Raw genomic sequence first — 17,982 nt, 5'->3', positions numbered from 1 at the left:
GAGGGAAGAGTCCTATGTCATAAAAGTCAAGCAGAAACAAGTATATTCAATTCTCAATTTTTAATCAATCCATCAGTCAGCCAATCATTACTAAAAGTCAAGTATAATGGTGCTCTGGCAGATATGAGAGAAATATAACATGATCTTGGAGAACATGCCATCTAATAGGGGAACAAGACAGACGAACCTGAAACACTGAGGGGCCATCCAAGAGAATGTTCATCCGACTGCATGTTATGTAGAAGTGGGGCTGCCTGTCAGAGAAGGGTAAAATCACTGCTGTGGTAAAGGGGAGTTGTGGGTGGTAGGGAGTTAGAAAGGCTCCATGGGGAAATGGGAATTTCAGTTGTGCCTGGACAGATGGTAGGATCTGCATACACAGAGGGCAGGCAGTAGATATTGGGTCCAGGGAACAGAAGGCACTGGGGTGGCGGTTGGCAAGTTACTAACTGGAGGATGCCTGATAAGCAAGTGTGTATGTTGAGGAGGGCTGAGGATACGAGGCTGCCCTAGCAGATGCTGTGGCCGCAGGGAGTCCCTGGGGACCTCCCAAGGGGCTGTTGTGGTATAGTGCTCCAGCCCATGCCAAGCTGTGCTGGGATCTGAGTCAAATGTAAAATGTGGTATATTGATCCTACCCTTATTTAAAATTGTGATATTTGTTCATCATGGATCTTTTTCTTTTAGTGTTGATTTTTAAAATATTACATTAAAGTATTATTTATTTTGATTACTGTGAATTTGGGCATCCCCGTATATTTTCTGTCCCAGGCAAGTGTCTCACTTACCTCACCCTCAGTCTAGTCCTATGTTCTTGTTCTGAAGTTTGATGGTGGGTATTTATGTTATTAAATTAAATAATAGTTTACTCATGTTACAAATAATCTTTGGGTAGTAGATAGAATTTAATAAAACCAATATTAACAGATTAGAATTTTAAGCAATTAATTTGGAACTTTGGAGACCCCAAAAACATGACAAGTAAAAGGATCCCTTTGTGTTCTTGATTCAGTCTCTCACTTTAGTTCAGTTACTCAGTCGTGTCTGACTCTTTGCGACCCCATGGACTGCAGCACGCCAGGCTTCCCTGTCCATCGCCAATTCCTGGAGCTTGTTCAAACTCATGTCCACCAAGTCGGTGATACCATCCAACCATCTCATCCTCTGATGTCCCCTTCTCCTCCTGCCTTCAATCTTTCCCAGCATCAGGGTCTTTTTCAGTGAATCAGTTCTTGGCATTAGGTGGCCAAAGTATTGGAGCTTCAGCATCAGTCCTTCCAATGGATATTCAGGACTGATTTCCTTTAGGATTGACTGGTTTGATCTTCTTGCAGTCCAAGGGACTCTCGAGAGTTTTCTTCAACAGCATAGTTCAGAAGCATCAATTCTTCAGCGCTCAGCTTTCTTTGTGGTCCAACTCTCCCCATTTGTGATCCAAGTCATCCATACATGACTACTGGAAAAACCATAGCTTTGACTAGATAGACCGTTGTTGACAAAGTAATGTCTCTACTTTTTAATATGCTGTCTAGGTTGGTCATAACTTTTCTTTCAAGAAACAAGCATCTTTTAATTGCATGGCTGCAGTCACCATCTGCAGTGATTTTGGAGCCCAAGAAAATAAAGTCTATGACCATTTCCATTGTTTTCCCATCTATTTGCCATGAAATGATGGGACCAGATGCCATGATCTTAGTTTTCTGAACATTGAGTTTTAAGCCAGCTTTTCAGTCTGTAAGGCAGAGTAACTCCCTGTTGCTGCAGTACATATAGTGCAAGTAGAAAAGGGTTGCCCTGCCCATGTCTAAGTGGGTAAAAGAGGTCTGGGCGGGGGGGGCGGTTACCAGAGGCCACTGTCCACTTCGAGAGAGACCTTGAGCAGCTCAGCTGCTGGAGCTGGAGTGGCTCGGCCACATGGACTGAGACAAGCTTCCACAAATGGGCCACACAAACACTTTGTCACTTGAAACAAACTCACCCAGATGTGCTCAAAGAGAAGCTCCCCACTGGGCCACAGCACAAACCCCAGGCCATGGCCCAAGGAGCAACGCGAGGGCTGTGAATGCTATAAATGTCTCTGGGCCACTTGCATCTAGAAGTGGTGTGTGACACTAAGAGTATGATTCCCAGCACATCTCAGAATGTAACATCTGAAAAATCTGAAATCTACTGTTCACTAATAAACTGTGACTAATGAAAGATGACTTTAAGCCAGAGAAGTCAATTAGCACGAGGCACGAATCGCACAAAAGGCCCCAGGGAGGGCAGAGAGGCACAGCTGCTCCTGGCTCTTGCCACCGGGCGCACTGCTCTGTCACTGGATGTGCACCTTCCAGTAAGCACCAACGTTCAGCGAGAGCGTCTCCAGGTTCAGGGTGGATGTTGTGGCATGGTATGTAAAAGCCACAGGCTGAGCGGTGCCATCTAGAGATCCAAACAGTAAAAAGGAAAGTCCGTTGACTATCCAGAAAAGAAATGTCTTTTCTTTGAATTTAAAAAGTTTCTGTCTCTATCATAAAATCTTATATTCCATATAGGAGAATCCAAATTAATACCACTTATACTCCTGGACTTCCATGAATTTTTTTTTCATGAATTTTTAAAACATGAAGCACTCCAGTGTTTTGAGTAAAAGACTGAATGAAAAGAAACTGTAAGGAGCAAAGTGATTTGTCCAGAAAATTCAGTAGGTTAAAAAAAGATATATCCTGTCCCAGGTCCTTTAAGAAACTCAACAAATATCAGTAGGATTCCCTACGACTTCAGATACCTACAGTTTAAAACAAATATTCAGAGAAGCTACAGTATTATTTCAAACCCCCAAATGATTTCCCTCAGGAAAATATTAACAGCTTACAATGAGAAGAAAGACAGTTGATGAAGAGAGAAGCAGGATGGCCTCATCTCCTCTAGATACTAGTATATTTGACTCTTGCCAGAAAAAGCAGAGTCCACTTGGCTAAGCACGTTACATCAGCTTTAGACTAACCATCTCTTCATGGCAAATACTTCTATGCTTATAGAACCAAGTGGCCTGTTTCCTCACCAGCTAAGTGGGCAGTCACAGAAGATGGCTGCTTCTTGAGGCCTAGGACCAAGATCTGCTCCACCACACACTTGCTGGGATAATGACCGGTCTCGTCAGCACAACTGGAATAGATACAACAAATGACATTAGGAAAAGGAGAGGAACAGGGGTTTGGACTGGCTACCGGATCACCATCCACTCCCATCTTTCATGCCTATGGAGGCATGAAACATATAGCTGTCACATTTACTAGGATGAAGAGATGGAAAAAGATGACTCTATATGCAAAGATAAGCCAACCAGTGCACACATGCTCAGCCATGTCCAACTCTTTGCAACTCCATGAACCGTAGCTCACCAGGCTCCTATGTGCATGGAATTTTCCAGGCAAGAATACAGAAACAGGTTGCCATTTCCTACTTCAGGAGATTTTCCTGACCCAGGGATCAAACCCGCATCTCCTGTGTCTCCTGTTATGGCAGGCGGATTGTTTAGCACTGAGTCATCTGGGAAGCCCAAGCTAACAAGTAGTCTTCCTCTAACAAGCCACTTGGAGGGACATCACTTAAGGACACTGAAGTCCCAAATGTGACTTGGATGCTGCAATCAAATTTCAAGAAATCAGATCCTTAATGAATGTTTGAATAGATGAATAAATGGGATTAATAGGAATTTATACTGAATTCTTTTTCATTTTTCAGAGAAGGAAGGAAAGGAAGATGAAGACAATAAGGAAGGGATGTTCATCAGTTCAGTTCAGTTCAGTCGCTCAGTCGTGTCCGACTCTTTGCGACCCCATGAGTTGCAGCATACCAGGCCTCCCTGTCCATCACCAACTCCCGGGGTTCACTCAGACTCACGTCCATCGAGTCAGTGATGCCACCCAGCCATCTCATCCTCTGTTGTCCCCTTCTCCTACTGCCCCCAATCCCTCCCAGCATCAGTCTTTTCCAATAAGTCAACTCTTCGCATGAGGTGGCCAAAGTATTGGAGTTTCAGCTTTAGCATCAGTCTTTCCAATGAACACCCAGGACTGATCTCCTTTAGGATGGACTGGTTGGATCTCCTTGCAGTCCAAGGGACTCTCAAGAGTCTTCTCCAACACCACAGTTCAAAAGCATCAATTCTTCGGCGCTCAGCTTTCTTCACAGTCCAACTCTCACATCCATACATGACCACTGGAAAAACCATAGCCTTGACTAGATGGACATTTGTTGGCAAAGTGATGTCTCTGCTTTTGAATATGCCATCTAGGTTGGTCATAACTTTTCTTCCAAGGAGTAAGCATCTTTTAATTTCATGGCTGCAGTCACCATCTGCAGTGATTTTGGAGCCAAAAAAATAAAGTCTAACACTGTTTCCACTGTTTCCCCATCTATTTTCCATGAAGTGATGGGACCGGATGCCATGATCTTCATTTTCTGAATACTGAGCTTAAGCCAACTTTTTCACTCTCCTCTTTCACTTTCATCAAGAGGCTTTTTAGTTCCTCTTCACTTTCTGCCATAAGGGTGGTGTCATCTGCATATCTGAGGTTATTGATATTTCTCCCGGAAATCTTGATTCCAGCTTATGTTTCTTCCAGCCCAATGTTTCTCATGATGTACTCTGCATAGAAGTTAAATAAGCAGGGTGACAATACAGAGCCTTAATGTACTCCTTTTCCTATTTGGAACCAGTCTGTTGTTCCATGTCCAGTTCTAACTGTTGCTCCCTGACCTGTATATAGGTTTCTCAAGAGGCAGGTCAGACGCATGTACACCCGTGGTTGATTCATGTCAATGTATGGCAAAACCAATACAGTATTGTAAATTAAAATAAAGGAAAAAAAATTATTACAAAAAAAAATAAAGGAAATAAAAGCAGAATGGCATTATAAAAAAAAAAAAAGAGGCAGGTCAGGTGGTCTGGTATTCCCATCTCTTTCAGAATTTTCCAGTTTATTGTGATCCACACAGTCAAAGGCTTTGGCATAGTCAATATAGGAGAAATAGTTGTTTTTCTAGAACTCTCTTGCTTTTTCGATGATCCAGCGGATGTTGGCAATTTGATGTCTGGTTCCTCTGCCTTTTCTAAAACCAGCCTGAACATCTGGAAGTTCATGGTTCACTTACTGCTGAAGCCTGGCTTGGAGAATTTTGAGCATTACTTTACTAGCATGTGAGATGAGTGCAATTGTGTGGTAGTTTGAGCATTTGTTGGCATTCCCTTTCTTTGGGATTGGAATGAAAACTGACCTTTTCCAGTCCTGTGGCCACTGCTGAGTTTTCCAAATCTGCTGGCATATTGGGTGCAGCACTTTCACAGCATCATCTGTCAGGATTTGAAATAGCTCATCTGGAATTCCATCACCTCCACTAGTTTTGTTCGTAGTGATGCTTTCTAACGTCCACTTGACTTCACATTCCTGGATGTCTGGCTCTAGGTGAGTGATCACACCATCATGATTATCTGGGTCATGAAGATCTTTTTTGTACAGTTCTTCTGTGTATTCTTGCCATCTCTTCTTAATGTCTTCTGCTTCTGTTAGGTCCATACCATTTCTGTCCTTTATCGAGCCCATCTTTGCATGAAATGTTCCCTTGGTATCTCTAATTTTCTTGAAGAAGTCTCTAGTCTTTCCCATTCTGTTGTTTTCCTCTATTTCTTTGCATTGATCGCCAAGGAAGGCTTTCTTATCTCTTCTTGCTATTCTTTGGAACTCTGCATTCAGATGCTTATATCTTTCCTTTTTTCCTTTGCCTTTTACTTCTCTTCTTTCACAGCTATTTGTAAGGCCTCCCCAGACAGCCATTTTGCTTTTTTGCATTTCTTTTTCTTGAGGATGGTCTTGATCCCTGTCTCCTGTACAATGTCACGAACCTCAGTCCATAGTTCATCAGGCACTCTATCTATCAGATCTAGTCCCTTAAATCTATTTCTCACTTCCACTGTATAATCATAAGGGGTTTGATTTAGGCCATACCTGAATGGTCTAGTGGTTTTCCCTGCTTTCTTCAATTTGAGTCTGAATTTGGCAATAAGGAGTTCATGATCTGAGCCACAGTCAGCTCCTGGTCTTGTTTTTGCTGACTGTATAGAGCTTCTCCATCTTTGGCTGCAAAGAATATAATCAATCTGATTTTGGTGTTGACCATCTGGTGATGTCCATGTGTAGAGTCTTCTCTTGTGTTGTTGGAAGAGGGTGTTTGCTATGACCAGTGCGTTCTCTTGGCAAAACTCTATTAGTCTTTGCCCTGCTTCATTCCGTATGCCAAGGCCAAATTTGCCTATTACTCCAGGTGTTTCTCGACTTCCTACTTTTGCATTCCAGTCCCCTATAATGAAAAGGACATCTTTTTTGGGTGTTAGTTCTAAAAGGTCTTGTAGGTCTTCATAGAACCGTTCAACTTCAGCTTCTTCAGCGTTACTGGTTGGGGCATAGGCTGGGATGTTCATAGAGTGATTGAAAAATACTCCCAGGGGGCTCCAGACCAAAGTGGCAATGTAAGAGGCTCCTGAATTTTCCTTTTCCTACAGATGCACTGAATATAAAGCTACACATGGAACAATTCTCTTTGAGAGAAACCAGAAAACTAGCTGAGTGACTCCTGCACATTGGGTGATTGAGAAAATACCCACATCAAAACAAGTAGGGAAGGCTGAAACACACTTTCCATTTAACTCCCACCCCTGGCATGTTTGTGTGCTAAGTCACTTCAGTTGTATCTGACTCTTTGTGACCCTATGGACTGTAGTCTCCAGGCTCCTCTGTCCATGGGGATTCTCCAGGCCAGAAAACTGGAGTGAGTTGCCATGCCCTCCTCCAGGGAATCTTTTCAACCCAGGGAAGGAATCTGCGTCTGCTGTGACTCCGGCATTGCAGGTGGATTCTTTACCACTGAGCTACCAGGGAAGCCCCACCTCTGGCATAGTCCCATAAAGTTGGGAAGGAATTTGCAACTCCAGAGAAGGAAATGGCAACCCACTCCAGTGTTCTTGCCTGGAGAATCCCAGGGATGGGGGAGCCTAGTGGGCTGCCGTCTATGGGGTTGCACAGAGTTGGACACGACTGAAGCGACTTAGCAGCAGCAGCTTCTCCAGAAAAAGTAAAAGGTTTGGATCACACTTCCAGTGTCCATCCTTTCAAGGCTCCCACCTGGAGAGACAGGCCTTCAAATCACCTTGCTCTGAGAGGCAACAGAGTTAATTACAGCAAATAAAGAAGCAGTTGTTAATAGGCAGCGTGGCTATCCCCCCAGGGCTCAGTGCAGAGGGAGCAGGCAAAAATATCCATCTCCCAGGTTCTTCCTGGAAAGGATCTAACTGCATACTTTCCCAGGTACTGCCTGAAGGTTCTAATCAGCCTGTATCTAGGTGATGACTAAAATATGCCCCTTTGGGATACAGATGGGTCTCAGCATATCCTTAACTACTGGCAGTCACTAAGAACGAACATGGCAGTGTGGATAATCACAAAGGTCTGGAAGCTATAAGGAGCTCAGGACAGGCTGATCAATGAGGATCATCTCCTACATGAGGCCAGTCTGTAAAGACTGGAAGACATGGCTGTCTTATCTAATGTGAGAAACAACACCAGGAGTCAAGGCAGATGAAACAGGAGAATATGTTCCTAACAAAAGAACATGATTAATCTACAGAAACTGACCTTAATGAAATAAACTGTTTACCTGATAGATAGTTCAAACCAATGGTCATAGGATGCTCACCAAGTTCAAAGAGCAATGCATGAACAAAATGAGAATTTCAATACATATGGAAAATATTAAAAAGTACCTAACCAAACACAGACCTGAACAGTACAAGAAGTGGACTGAAATATTCAACAAAGTGATGAATGTGATCATATAAGTGATCACTTATATGTGGAATGCCAAAAAAAAAGGAAAAAAGAGTTGAACTCATAGAAACAGAGTAAAATGGTGGTTGCTAGGGGAGGGGTGGGAGAAGTAGGGAGAGGCTGATAGAAGAGTACAGACTTTCAGTTATAAGATGAAGAAGGTTTGAGAATCAAATATCTAACATGGCAAATACAGTTGATAATCCTGTATTGTATAATTGAAATTTGCTAAGAGAGTAGTAGAATTTGTGTTCTCATCAAAAGGCAGAAAAAAAGGTTAAACATGTGAGGTGATGGACATGTTAATTAACTTGTTGAGGGGAATACTTCCACAATGTATACGATATTGAGTCATTACACCATATAATTTAAATATACTACAACTGTATTTGTATACTATACTTGTATATTTATATTAAAATTTTATTTCTAAATTATACATTAATGAATCTGGAAGAAAAGAAGAAAAATACAAATGGCCTTCATCATTACTTTTTAAAAACAGTACCTTACAACATCAGCTGTGCATTTAAGGATAGCAAATGGATAGCATAATTTATTTATGAAAGCACATGGCTCTTTTAGCTGCCATTACCTGTTGGTCAAAACACCTGAGGAAAATGAAAACTTCCTGTGCAAGAATTGCTTCCGGTGGAGGTATTGGAAAGAATGCCCATCATCGAGATAGAATTCACCCATGGCAGAACCCTGGAGAGTGGAATCACAGAGAGTATGCTCATGTAATAGTTTTCTTGGAAAAGACTGTCCCTCCCTAAAAGAAATAACTGATTACAAAATCTGTGAAAAATTATGTTGAACAACTGCTTAATATTAAAGCTGTACAAAGTCGTCATAAAATATATAAACACTCAATACCCATTTGTGAAATAATGTGAATAAGGAAGTCACACAACAGGAGGCACAGAGAGTTAGGCTTTGTTGAAAGAGATTTAAACTGTGAAGTATGGTCAGTGGCATAGGTGACTTCAAAAATACTACCCTAAAATGGGACAACAGGTCAAGAAACATTCACCCAGTGAAACTGAAGTTAAAAGGAAAAAGTATATAATGGATGAGATCAGCTATCTTTAGAAGAACCTCCATTTGGAGAATGGTGCCTAGTTCCTACTGTCTTTTGGTAGGAGGATCCCTTTTGCATGTCAGACAATGTCACAGCACTCCATATGGCAGTTCCCTGTTACTGACAATGCTTCATGAGCTATGGACTTCAAGTCTCTTGTAATTTATTCCATGGCCTCCCATGGGCCCAAGGCCCATAGTTTGACCCAAGAAGACATGCTTAAAAGAAATGGATGGAAAAGAAAGATGTAAGAAAAAGAAAGTGAATTATAACATTTGCTTAAGAGTGAGGATTTGTGTTTGGCACTATATTTTGGCAAACGGTTAGGAGAGGAATCTGCTATAGGCCTCATTCAGCTCAAAAGAACTCCTCAAAAGAACAGATCAATTCTGGATCCTTCTAGACCTTACCCTAGGAGACTGTAGTTGTTTGAGCCATCCAATGAGAATGAAAGTTGTTGTGTGTGGGGCTGCGTCCCTGGAATGTTGCCTAGACACAGGACCCTTTTACCGGAGACTGACAGGGCCAATCCACACTGGCAGGCTGCCTATAGCCCAGTGAGCTTTCAGTCCAGTGTAATCAATGCCAAGCTGCAGAGCACCAAGGGTCACAGTACCGTAGAGGAAATTTCTATCATTTCTAGTTCTCAGAGTTCCCTGAGAGCAATTCCAGGAAAGTTAGATAAGTTGGACAATGATGCAGAAATGACTCAAAATTTTGATTTCTAGACAAACATCAGGAGCACCTATCCCATAGATGGGCTTCACCACTCTTACACACTCAGAGCTACCACTGTAAAGAGACAGAGTCATAACAAACAAGAGGTGCAAAAGTAATATTTTTCAAGTACCTTAGTGCTTAGAGCCACTCGGAGTCCATATGGGGAATCAGTCATGAAGCCTGTGGATCTCCCTATAGTGGTCTTTATTGGTACCACACTTCCACCACGTTGAAACACTGGTATCTATAATAGCAGAATACTCTCAGAGGAGGATTCATATAAGGCAATTTCAAAGGCTTTTAAAATATTTCATTATACATTCTTTTAAAAATTTTTTTATTTGGTTAGTTTTGGCTGTGCTGGGTCTTTGTTGCTGCGCTTGGGCTCTCTCTAGTTGCACTGAACACAGACCGCTCTCTAGCTGTGGTGTGCACACTTCTCATTGTGGTGGCTTCTCTTGTTGTGGAGCACGGGCTCCAGAGTGCACAGGTTCAGTAGCTGTGGTGCATAGGCTTAGTTACGCTGTGACATGTGGAATCTTCCCAGAGCAGGGATGAAACCCATGTCTCCTGAACTGGCAGGTGGATTCTTAACCACTGGACTGCCAGGAAAGTCCCACTATACATTCTTCATAAATGTAGACTCAAAAGCAAAATACATTTGTGAACACAAATTCATTAGTATGGGGAAAATATCTTTATATAGGGTTCTGTACTCTCCTCGGGTTCAGGCATCCATTTGGGGTCTTGGAACATATCCCTCGTGGGGAAGGGGGTCTACTGTATTCTTACTTTTCTCCCAGCTTGTAGCTTACCACAGGCCCTGGCATTAAAAAGAAAAGAGTTCAAATATTAAAAATGGTTCATTTAAAAAATTATTAGGGAAAACTTCTCACCCTCCATCAAATTTTATCTATTCTGAATATCCTATAGGTAGCCTTTCCTGCTTTGTATTTTTAATTTTCCTGTCAATATAACAAACAAGTTTATTTTTAGGACCCTGCTAAAGAGGGGATTTTTATGTCTATGCAAGCAGGCCCAGATATACCTGTGTATATGTTTATAAAAGATGGTGGTTTTGTGGTTTGGGATAGACGACTGTTGTCCCTCCTTTAGCCTATACACTTCTTGGTCCCTGCTTCCCTGCATCACGAGGATGACTGGCTCAATTCTGATGGTGAATCTGTGAAATCTCTGTTATAGAAGCTGCCAAGGGCACTTGATGTGACTCTGACAACAGAGCTGTAGGCATGGGTCTTCTGGAATAGCACTCACGGCAAGGACAGCCCAGTAGGTCCCATGCCTCCCAGTGCAGTCCTCTCTTAGGGAGCTCCCTGGATCACGTGAAGTCTTGTGCATTGCTCTGAGTAAGCTGCAAGTGGGGAGAAGAGCTAGAATACAGTAGGCACCCCCTTCCTTCCCGGTGGATACGTTCCCAGACCCCCAGTGGATGCCTGAGACCGAGGAGAGTACTGAACCCTATGTAATGATACCTTCCCCATACTAATGGGTGGGTAGCATACACAGCTTGGATCTGCTGGACCGAGGGATGATTCATGTCCTGGGCAAGATGAAGCAGGATGACACAAGATTCCATCATGCTCCTCAGGGTAGCATGCAGTTTAAAACTTATGAATTATTTCTGGAATTCTCCATTTAGTGTTTCTGGACCACAGTTAATACTTTGGGGCCGCAGTTGACTGAAGGTAACTGAAACTGAGGAACATGAAGCCTCGGATAAGGGGCACTGCTGTATACACGAAGTTGGCAGTGAGGGTGGAGTAGGCAAGATGTCCACCGTCTGCTTGACTCGCAGCAAGAAGTAAAAGCACATTTACTTCCCCACCCGCATCAGTCAATTTCTTCTTCTTTTATTTTCCTTCAAAGAATGAGGCAGTAAGTTAATATGGATGGGCCCTGGAGTGGAAGTCCAATTGACCTGGGGTCTTATCTCAGTTCTGCCACAATTTAGCTGAAACCCTGGACAAGTAATTTAACTTCTGTGAACCTCCCTGTCTTCACCTGTAAGCATGAGGGATTCAAGTAGATGAATGTTAAGGTCTATTCTAGATCTGAAAATTGGCATCTGAAATCATTTTCTCTATGTGAACGTGAACGTGTTAGTTGCTCAGTCACGTCTGACTCTTTTGACCCCACAGACTATAGCCTGCCAGGCCGCTTTGTTCATGGGATTTTCCAGGTAAGAATACTGGAGTGGGTTGCCATTCCCTTCTCCAAGGGACATTCCTGACCCAGGAATTGAACCCAGGTCTCCTGGGTGGATTCTTTACCATGTGAGCTACCAGGGAAGCTCCATTTTCTCTACAACGGAGTTCATATTGCTGCTGAGAATTTTAAAAAATAACATACATCTATTTAAAAATTTTCACACTACTTCAGGTCTCTGGTAGTGGCTGTGATTCAGTTGCAGGAGCAAACTTCCCTTCAGAAATGCAGCCTGGGGGACTTCCTTGGTGGTCCAGTGGGTAAAAATCCACCTTGCAATACAGGGGACTCAGGTTCCACCCCTGGTCAGGGAACTAAGATCCCACATCACGCAGGACAAGTAAGTCTGCACACTACAACTAGACAATCCATGCACTGCAACTAAAGATCCCGCTTGACACAAGGAAGACCCGGAGTGCTGCAACTAAGACCTGCTGCACCCAAATAAATAACAAATGAATTAATTTTAACAAAAGGAAATGCAGCCTGGATGGGCTGCTCTGGGTCTAACATCATAACTCGTAGCCTCCCCTTGGGCCTAGAGGTCCAACTAGAAACTCACGTCTCCTGACTTGGTGCTGTAGAAGGCCATTCTGTATGGCATCGGTGCTATGACTGTGTTTACTCCCTGTTGTCAGTGTGATTATTTTTCTTAGACATACAAAGGTAAATAAATGGGGAAGAACTGTATCTTCAGTGTTCCAAACTGTGAAAATTCACATGTCATACAATTCATCCATTTACAGTGTACAATTAAGTAGTTTTTAGTATATTCAGTCATATAACCATCAGCATAATCAATTAAAAATCACCCCCCAAAAGAAACCCTGTACCCATTAATGGTCACTCGCCATTGCTCCCCAAACCCTCTCCCTGCCTTCAGTTCTGTGCTATATGCTATGCTTAGTTGCTCAGTTGTGTCCAACTTTTTGTGACCCTGTGGACTGTAGCCCACCAGGCTCCTCTGTCCTTGGGGATTCTCCAGGCAAGAACACTGGAGTGGGTTGCCATGCTCTCCTCCAGGGGATCTTCCCAACCCAGGAATTGACCCAGGTCTCCCAGTTTGCAGGCGGATTCTTTACTGTCTGAACCACCAGGGAGCCCCTCTACTAATCTACATTCAGTCTCCACGTGTATATGTTACCATACACTGACGTCCTTGGTTCTTTCTATGAAGGCACATGTTATGAACTGAATGTGTCCCCACAAAATTCACATAGTGAAGTCCCAAGCCCCTGTGTGACTGTATTTGGAGACCTTTACAGAGGTAACTAAGATTAAATGAAGTCATAGGAGGGGGACCCTGATCCAAACGATTAGTGTCATAAGAGACACAAGAAGAGCACACACTCCCTCTACCATAAGAGGATGCATCAAGAAGGTGTCTGTCTCCATGCCAGGAAGAAATCCCTCACCAGGACCCGAACTGGTTGGCCCCTTGATCTGGGGCTTCCAGCCTCCAGAACCGTGAGAAATTAACTTTCTTTTGTTGAAGCCAGTCAGTCTATGGTGTTTTGTCATGGCAGCCTGAGTAAACTAACCAGCACAGCAGGTACAAATAACAGTCTGAAAATAGCTTACAGCGTCCAGGGTTACTGGGATTTTTACTGTACACGCTCCTTTCCAGTGAGCAAATGTCTTAGAGTCGTACCAAATCTGAAAAGAAACAGACCCTCGTGAAAAAATGTGTATAAGCACATTTTGCACATGATTTCATTATTTAATAAAACATCCATTTATTTGGATATCAAATAACCAGAAAGCCAAAATAAGTATGATTAAAAAAAACTTAAGTGTAATTTTAAAAATCTTGAATAGAAGTTAGAGAGAACATATGCTTTTAAGAAAATCCCAAAGGACTAACTAACCTAGTACTGTGATGGATTAAGCTGAGTAAAAGGCCATTCATTTTTCCATCCATCCATCCAGAAGTTATTTACTGAACAACCTACCATGTGCCCAGCATTGCTGGGTACACAGGAGTGAACAGAAAGACATAGAACCTGCCCTCATGGATTTTATAGTTCAGTTGGCTTATAAAAACATAATGATCTTATAGTGGAAAAGGTGACAGAAGAGAGAAAACAACAAAACAGAAAAGCACACACCAAGCAAATAAATTACAAATGAGGCAGGAGAAAAGGAAGCGTCTGACAGGGAAACAGACTTTAGAGAAAAACAAATGGAAATTTGGATTACTAATACAGTGTCATTTTTTAAAAACAGAGTACAATTCAGGGATGAGGTTCACACTCTTATCTGAGATGCCCATCAAGGGGGTTTACTTGCTAAAGTGTCAAAAAGCTTCTGCCAAAGTAATTTGATGGGATAAATCCTTAAGATACTATCTTAACGATGAAAAGAAAACCTTTTTCTCTCTTCTAGTCCAATATAATTTCTGGCAGCCACAGTTCACCTCCTGGGATTACCAGAGGCTGTATAAAGCTGGGATGTTGAATCTGTCACTGTCCTCCCATGACTGTGAGAGGGCTGTGCCCTGACAATTGTCCGCTGCAGTGAACTCTCAATTCAACTGGATTAGTCCTACCTTGTCATGAAGTATTATCTTTGGCTGTATTCAGTTTCCTAATGTATTGTCAAGGATTTTTGTGTCTGTGTTTATAAGGGATAATCCTTTAGCTATCTTTCCTTGTAATGTCTTTCTTTGGTGAATTCTAGTAGCTCAAGATAAAAAGTTGGTGGGAATGATAGGTTAAAAAAAAAAAGGATTCAAACAAGATTTGGGATTACCCATCAACCATTTCCAGTCTGACTGAAATGAGAGGCATAGGGTGTGTGGTACCATAATCAAAGATTCCCGGCCTAAGAAGGGTACAACTGGTACAAAACACCATGTAGATTAGATCCAGTGCTTAGTTACTGAGCTCCTCACCCAGCAAGTACTTACAGATGGCCTACTATGTGCCACATGACTGTCTAGATGCGAGGGATACATTAACAGATAGGCCATTAATGCAAGGCCATTAATAGATAAAAATCATGGCCTTCAAAAAGCTAACATTCTAATGGGAGAGATAAATAATAAAACATAAAAGTAAATATTTTACCATTTCCTTCTCCAGGGAAAAGTAAATATTAGGATGTTTAAGACGTCATGTTCTACAGAGACAAATAAAGGATGCAGGAGATGAGGACAGAACCAGGGGCAGTGGGAGTGGTCTGTGATCTTAAAGAGGGCATCAGAGAAGGCCTCCCCAAGAAAGAGGCTTGCAGGAGAGGGAATGTGCTGTACAGAAACACGGGAAGGTGACAGCCAGGCTGTTAGACAGCTCTCTGCCCATTGTGGTACTTTACTAGCTAACCAGCAAGAAGCAGCTTGGCTCTCCTACCCAGGCTTTGGGAAGATGTAGCAAGAGAAACAATCACAGAACACTCCTGGAAACAGGAGTGTTGAAAAAATAGGCTACATAGTCATAACAGTGTGGTTGAAATGATAATAGGTCATTAATAGAAACTGTGGCAAAGTCAGACAGGGAGCTGGTTCCTCTTAATGGGAGCCTGCACTTAGAATTAATTTAAGAAACTCTTAGCAGAAATGCTTGGCAAGCCATTTCATTTAGCTGTTATAATATTTAACCCTTTTCTCAGGTTTCTGCTTTGCAGGGGAACCTTTGTAAAGAGCCCCCACCTGCAGAACTACAAATTCCTAGAGAAACCAAGCAGAAAAAACATCATTCATGGGCTTTCTGTAGAAAAGCCTGGTTATCGTCATATCAGTGATGACAGGTATAGTGGGCTGAATGGTGGCCCTTCAAAAAGATGTATTTGCTTCCTAATCCCTGGAAGGAGTGAATATTAAGGGAACAGATTTGACTAAATTGAGGATCTTAAGGTAAGGAGATTATCTGGAATTATTTAGATAGGCCCTAAATATTATCACAAGTGTCTTGTAAGAGACAGATGGGAGAGGAGACACAGACACACACAGTGAAGATGGAGGCATAGGCTGAAGTGAGGTGGGTACAAGCCAAGGAATGCCAAGAGTGCAGGCAACCTCGGGAAGCGGGGAGCGTAGAGTGGCGTGGCACAGACTCTCCCTCAGAACCTCCAGGAAGAACCAACTCTGCCCATGCCGTGATTTTGGACTTCAAGCCTCCAGTACTGTGACAGCATAAGTTTTTGTTGTTTTAAGCCACCAAGTTCGAAAGGAAGACATACACATGTAAGGTATGCGGACGTTTGTTGTTTACTGTTACCTCACTTGACCCTGGCAGAAACACATCAACCACAGAAGCTTTTGGTTCTGTGACTGGATGAACCAATAAAGCACTTCCTGAAATGTGGAGAAGAAATAAAGTTGAATATCATTAAGAGAGGTCTGAAAACATCCCTTCTCTTTTTAAAATTTTTTTTAAATTTAAATTTATTTATTTGTAATTGGAGGATAATTGCTTTACGTTATTATGTTGGTCTCTGCCACATATCAACATGCATCAGCCTTAGGTAAACATATGTCCCTTCCTTTTTGAACCTCTCTCCCACCTCCTACCTTCCACCCCATCCCATCCCTCTAGGTTGTCACAGAGCACCGGATTTGAGCTTCCTGTGTCATACAGCAAATTTCCACTGGCTATGTAATTTTACATATGGTAATGTATATGTTTCAATGCTGCTCTCTTAATTGGGTGCTTTTGTGGTTTCAAAGACCACACAACTGAACTTCTTAAAGGCAGAGATCCTGGTGAGTTGAACCAATGATTCCTCAGGGAGATCTATTGTTAGTTAGAAAGAGGACAGGTGATCGGAGGTGACTGTATCATTGCGTATCATTAATCCACTTATGGTGTATTAGGATTAAAGGGAGGGACCCTGACATAGTCCAGCATAGTCTCACTTTGTGCACAACTGTAGTATGAAAGCACCATTTCACTTTTCCAAGTGCTTCATTGTTTGCTATATGTGACTTTAAATGTAGTGAGTTTACAACTGTGACCCAGAAGTGTGGTCTGCATAGATATTCAGGCCCTCTTTCTTAGGCAGGAATCATCAGGGAAATTATAATTCTCTTAAAGGAAATCTAGATTATTAATTTTGTTTTGATCTTGGTACTAGCATATGTAAAATTCATCCAATTACAAATTCACTATTTAATTCAACAAATATTCATTGAATTCTGCTGAGGACTGTGCTGGGCTTGAGGAATGTAGCTTCAAATTAGACAGACATGGTCCCTGCCCTCATCAAGTTTACAGTCAAAAACAGATATTAAACAAGTAATTACAAATTAATTAGAGCTAAGACAAATAGTAAACCGGTAAAAGAACAAAATGGAATGAAAATTATGTATTAAGAGGAACTGACTTTGACTAAGGCAGGTGGAATTAGATATTAGGAAGCAATTTTGGTCAGGAAAATTTTCTCTATGGAAGTAGTAGCTTTTTAACTTGAGATCTAAGGATGAGTGGAGACCTAAAGAGATAGGTTTTTTACATTTTGGGGGTTCTACTCTTTAGAAACAGAATTCACCTTTTGGGCAACTCTCTGCCAAGCCTGGCCTCTTGAACACATTACCCAAATGATAAACTTCCCTGTTCCAAATTTGATTGCTGCTGCTACTGCTAAGTCGCTTCAGTTGTGTCCGACTCTGTGCGACCCCATAGACGGCAGCCCACCAGGCTCCCCCGTCCCTGGGATTCTCCAGGCAAGAACACTGGAGTGGGTTGCCATTTCCTTCTCCAATGCATGAAAGTGAAAAGTGAAAGTGAAGTCACTCAGTTGTGTCCGACTCTTAGTGACCCCATGGACTGCAGCCTACCAGGCCCCTCTGTCCACGGGATTTTCTAGGCAAGAGTACTGGAGTGGGGTGCCACTGCCTTTTCCAGATTTGATTAACCCCTATTAAAGAGGCCAACCAAAAACAAGCAAACAACCCCAGTCCTGTTTTGCATATGAAATAAGCTCTTCTGGGTCTTTACAAAGGTAACTATCTGGTTCACTTTTTTCTACTTCCCTTCCCTTTGGTGGTATCTTAAGGCTTAGAGGTAGACCCTGAACAAGAATTCCAAATGGCATTCACAAATGGGATGGGTTTATATGACGTTAACATGTTATGAGAAGCACTACATG

At 42.3% G+C, this 17,982-nt stretch overlaps 1 protein-coding gene across 2 annotated transcripts in view; it reads right to left on the bottom strand.

Annotated features, from left to right (window-relative positions):
- The window catches only part of GANC (glucosidase alpha, neutral C), a 72,915-nt gene continuing 54,933 nt past the window's right edge, over positions 1-17,982 (bottom strand). For both annotated transcript variants that reach the window (XM_052646404.1, XM_052646406.1), the window contains exons 20-25: positions 16,113-16,189; positions 13,477-13,551; positions 9,800-9,913; positions 8,464-8,576; positions 3,047-3,150; positions 1-2,424 (exon numbers count right to left, since the gene is read on the bottom strand). In XM_052646404.1, coding sequence (XP_052502364.1) covers positions 2,315-2,424; positions 3,047-3,150; positions 8,464-8,576; positions 9,800-9,913; positions 13,477-13,551; positions 16,113-16,189 — 593 coding nt within the window. In that variant the 3' untranslated portion in view covers positions 1-2,314. The remainder of the gene's footprint in view (positions 2,425-3,046; positions 3,151-8,463; positions 8,577-9,799; positions 9,914-13,476; positions 13,552-16,112; positions 16,190-17,982) is intronic.

Source organism: Budorcas taxicolor, chromosome 10, assembly GCF_023091745.1.
Source record: "Budorcas taxicolor isolate Tak-1 chromosome 10, Takin1.1, whole genome shotgun sequence".
Lineage (NCBI taxonomy): Eukaryota > Metazoa > Chordata > Mammalia > Artiodactyla > Bovidae > Budorcas > Budorcas taxicolor.
The sequence above is the reverse complement of the archived record's forward strand: the minus strand, read 5'-3'. Positions and strand labels throughout refer to the sequence as shown.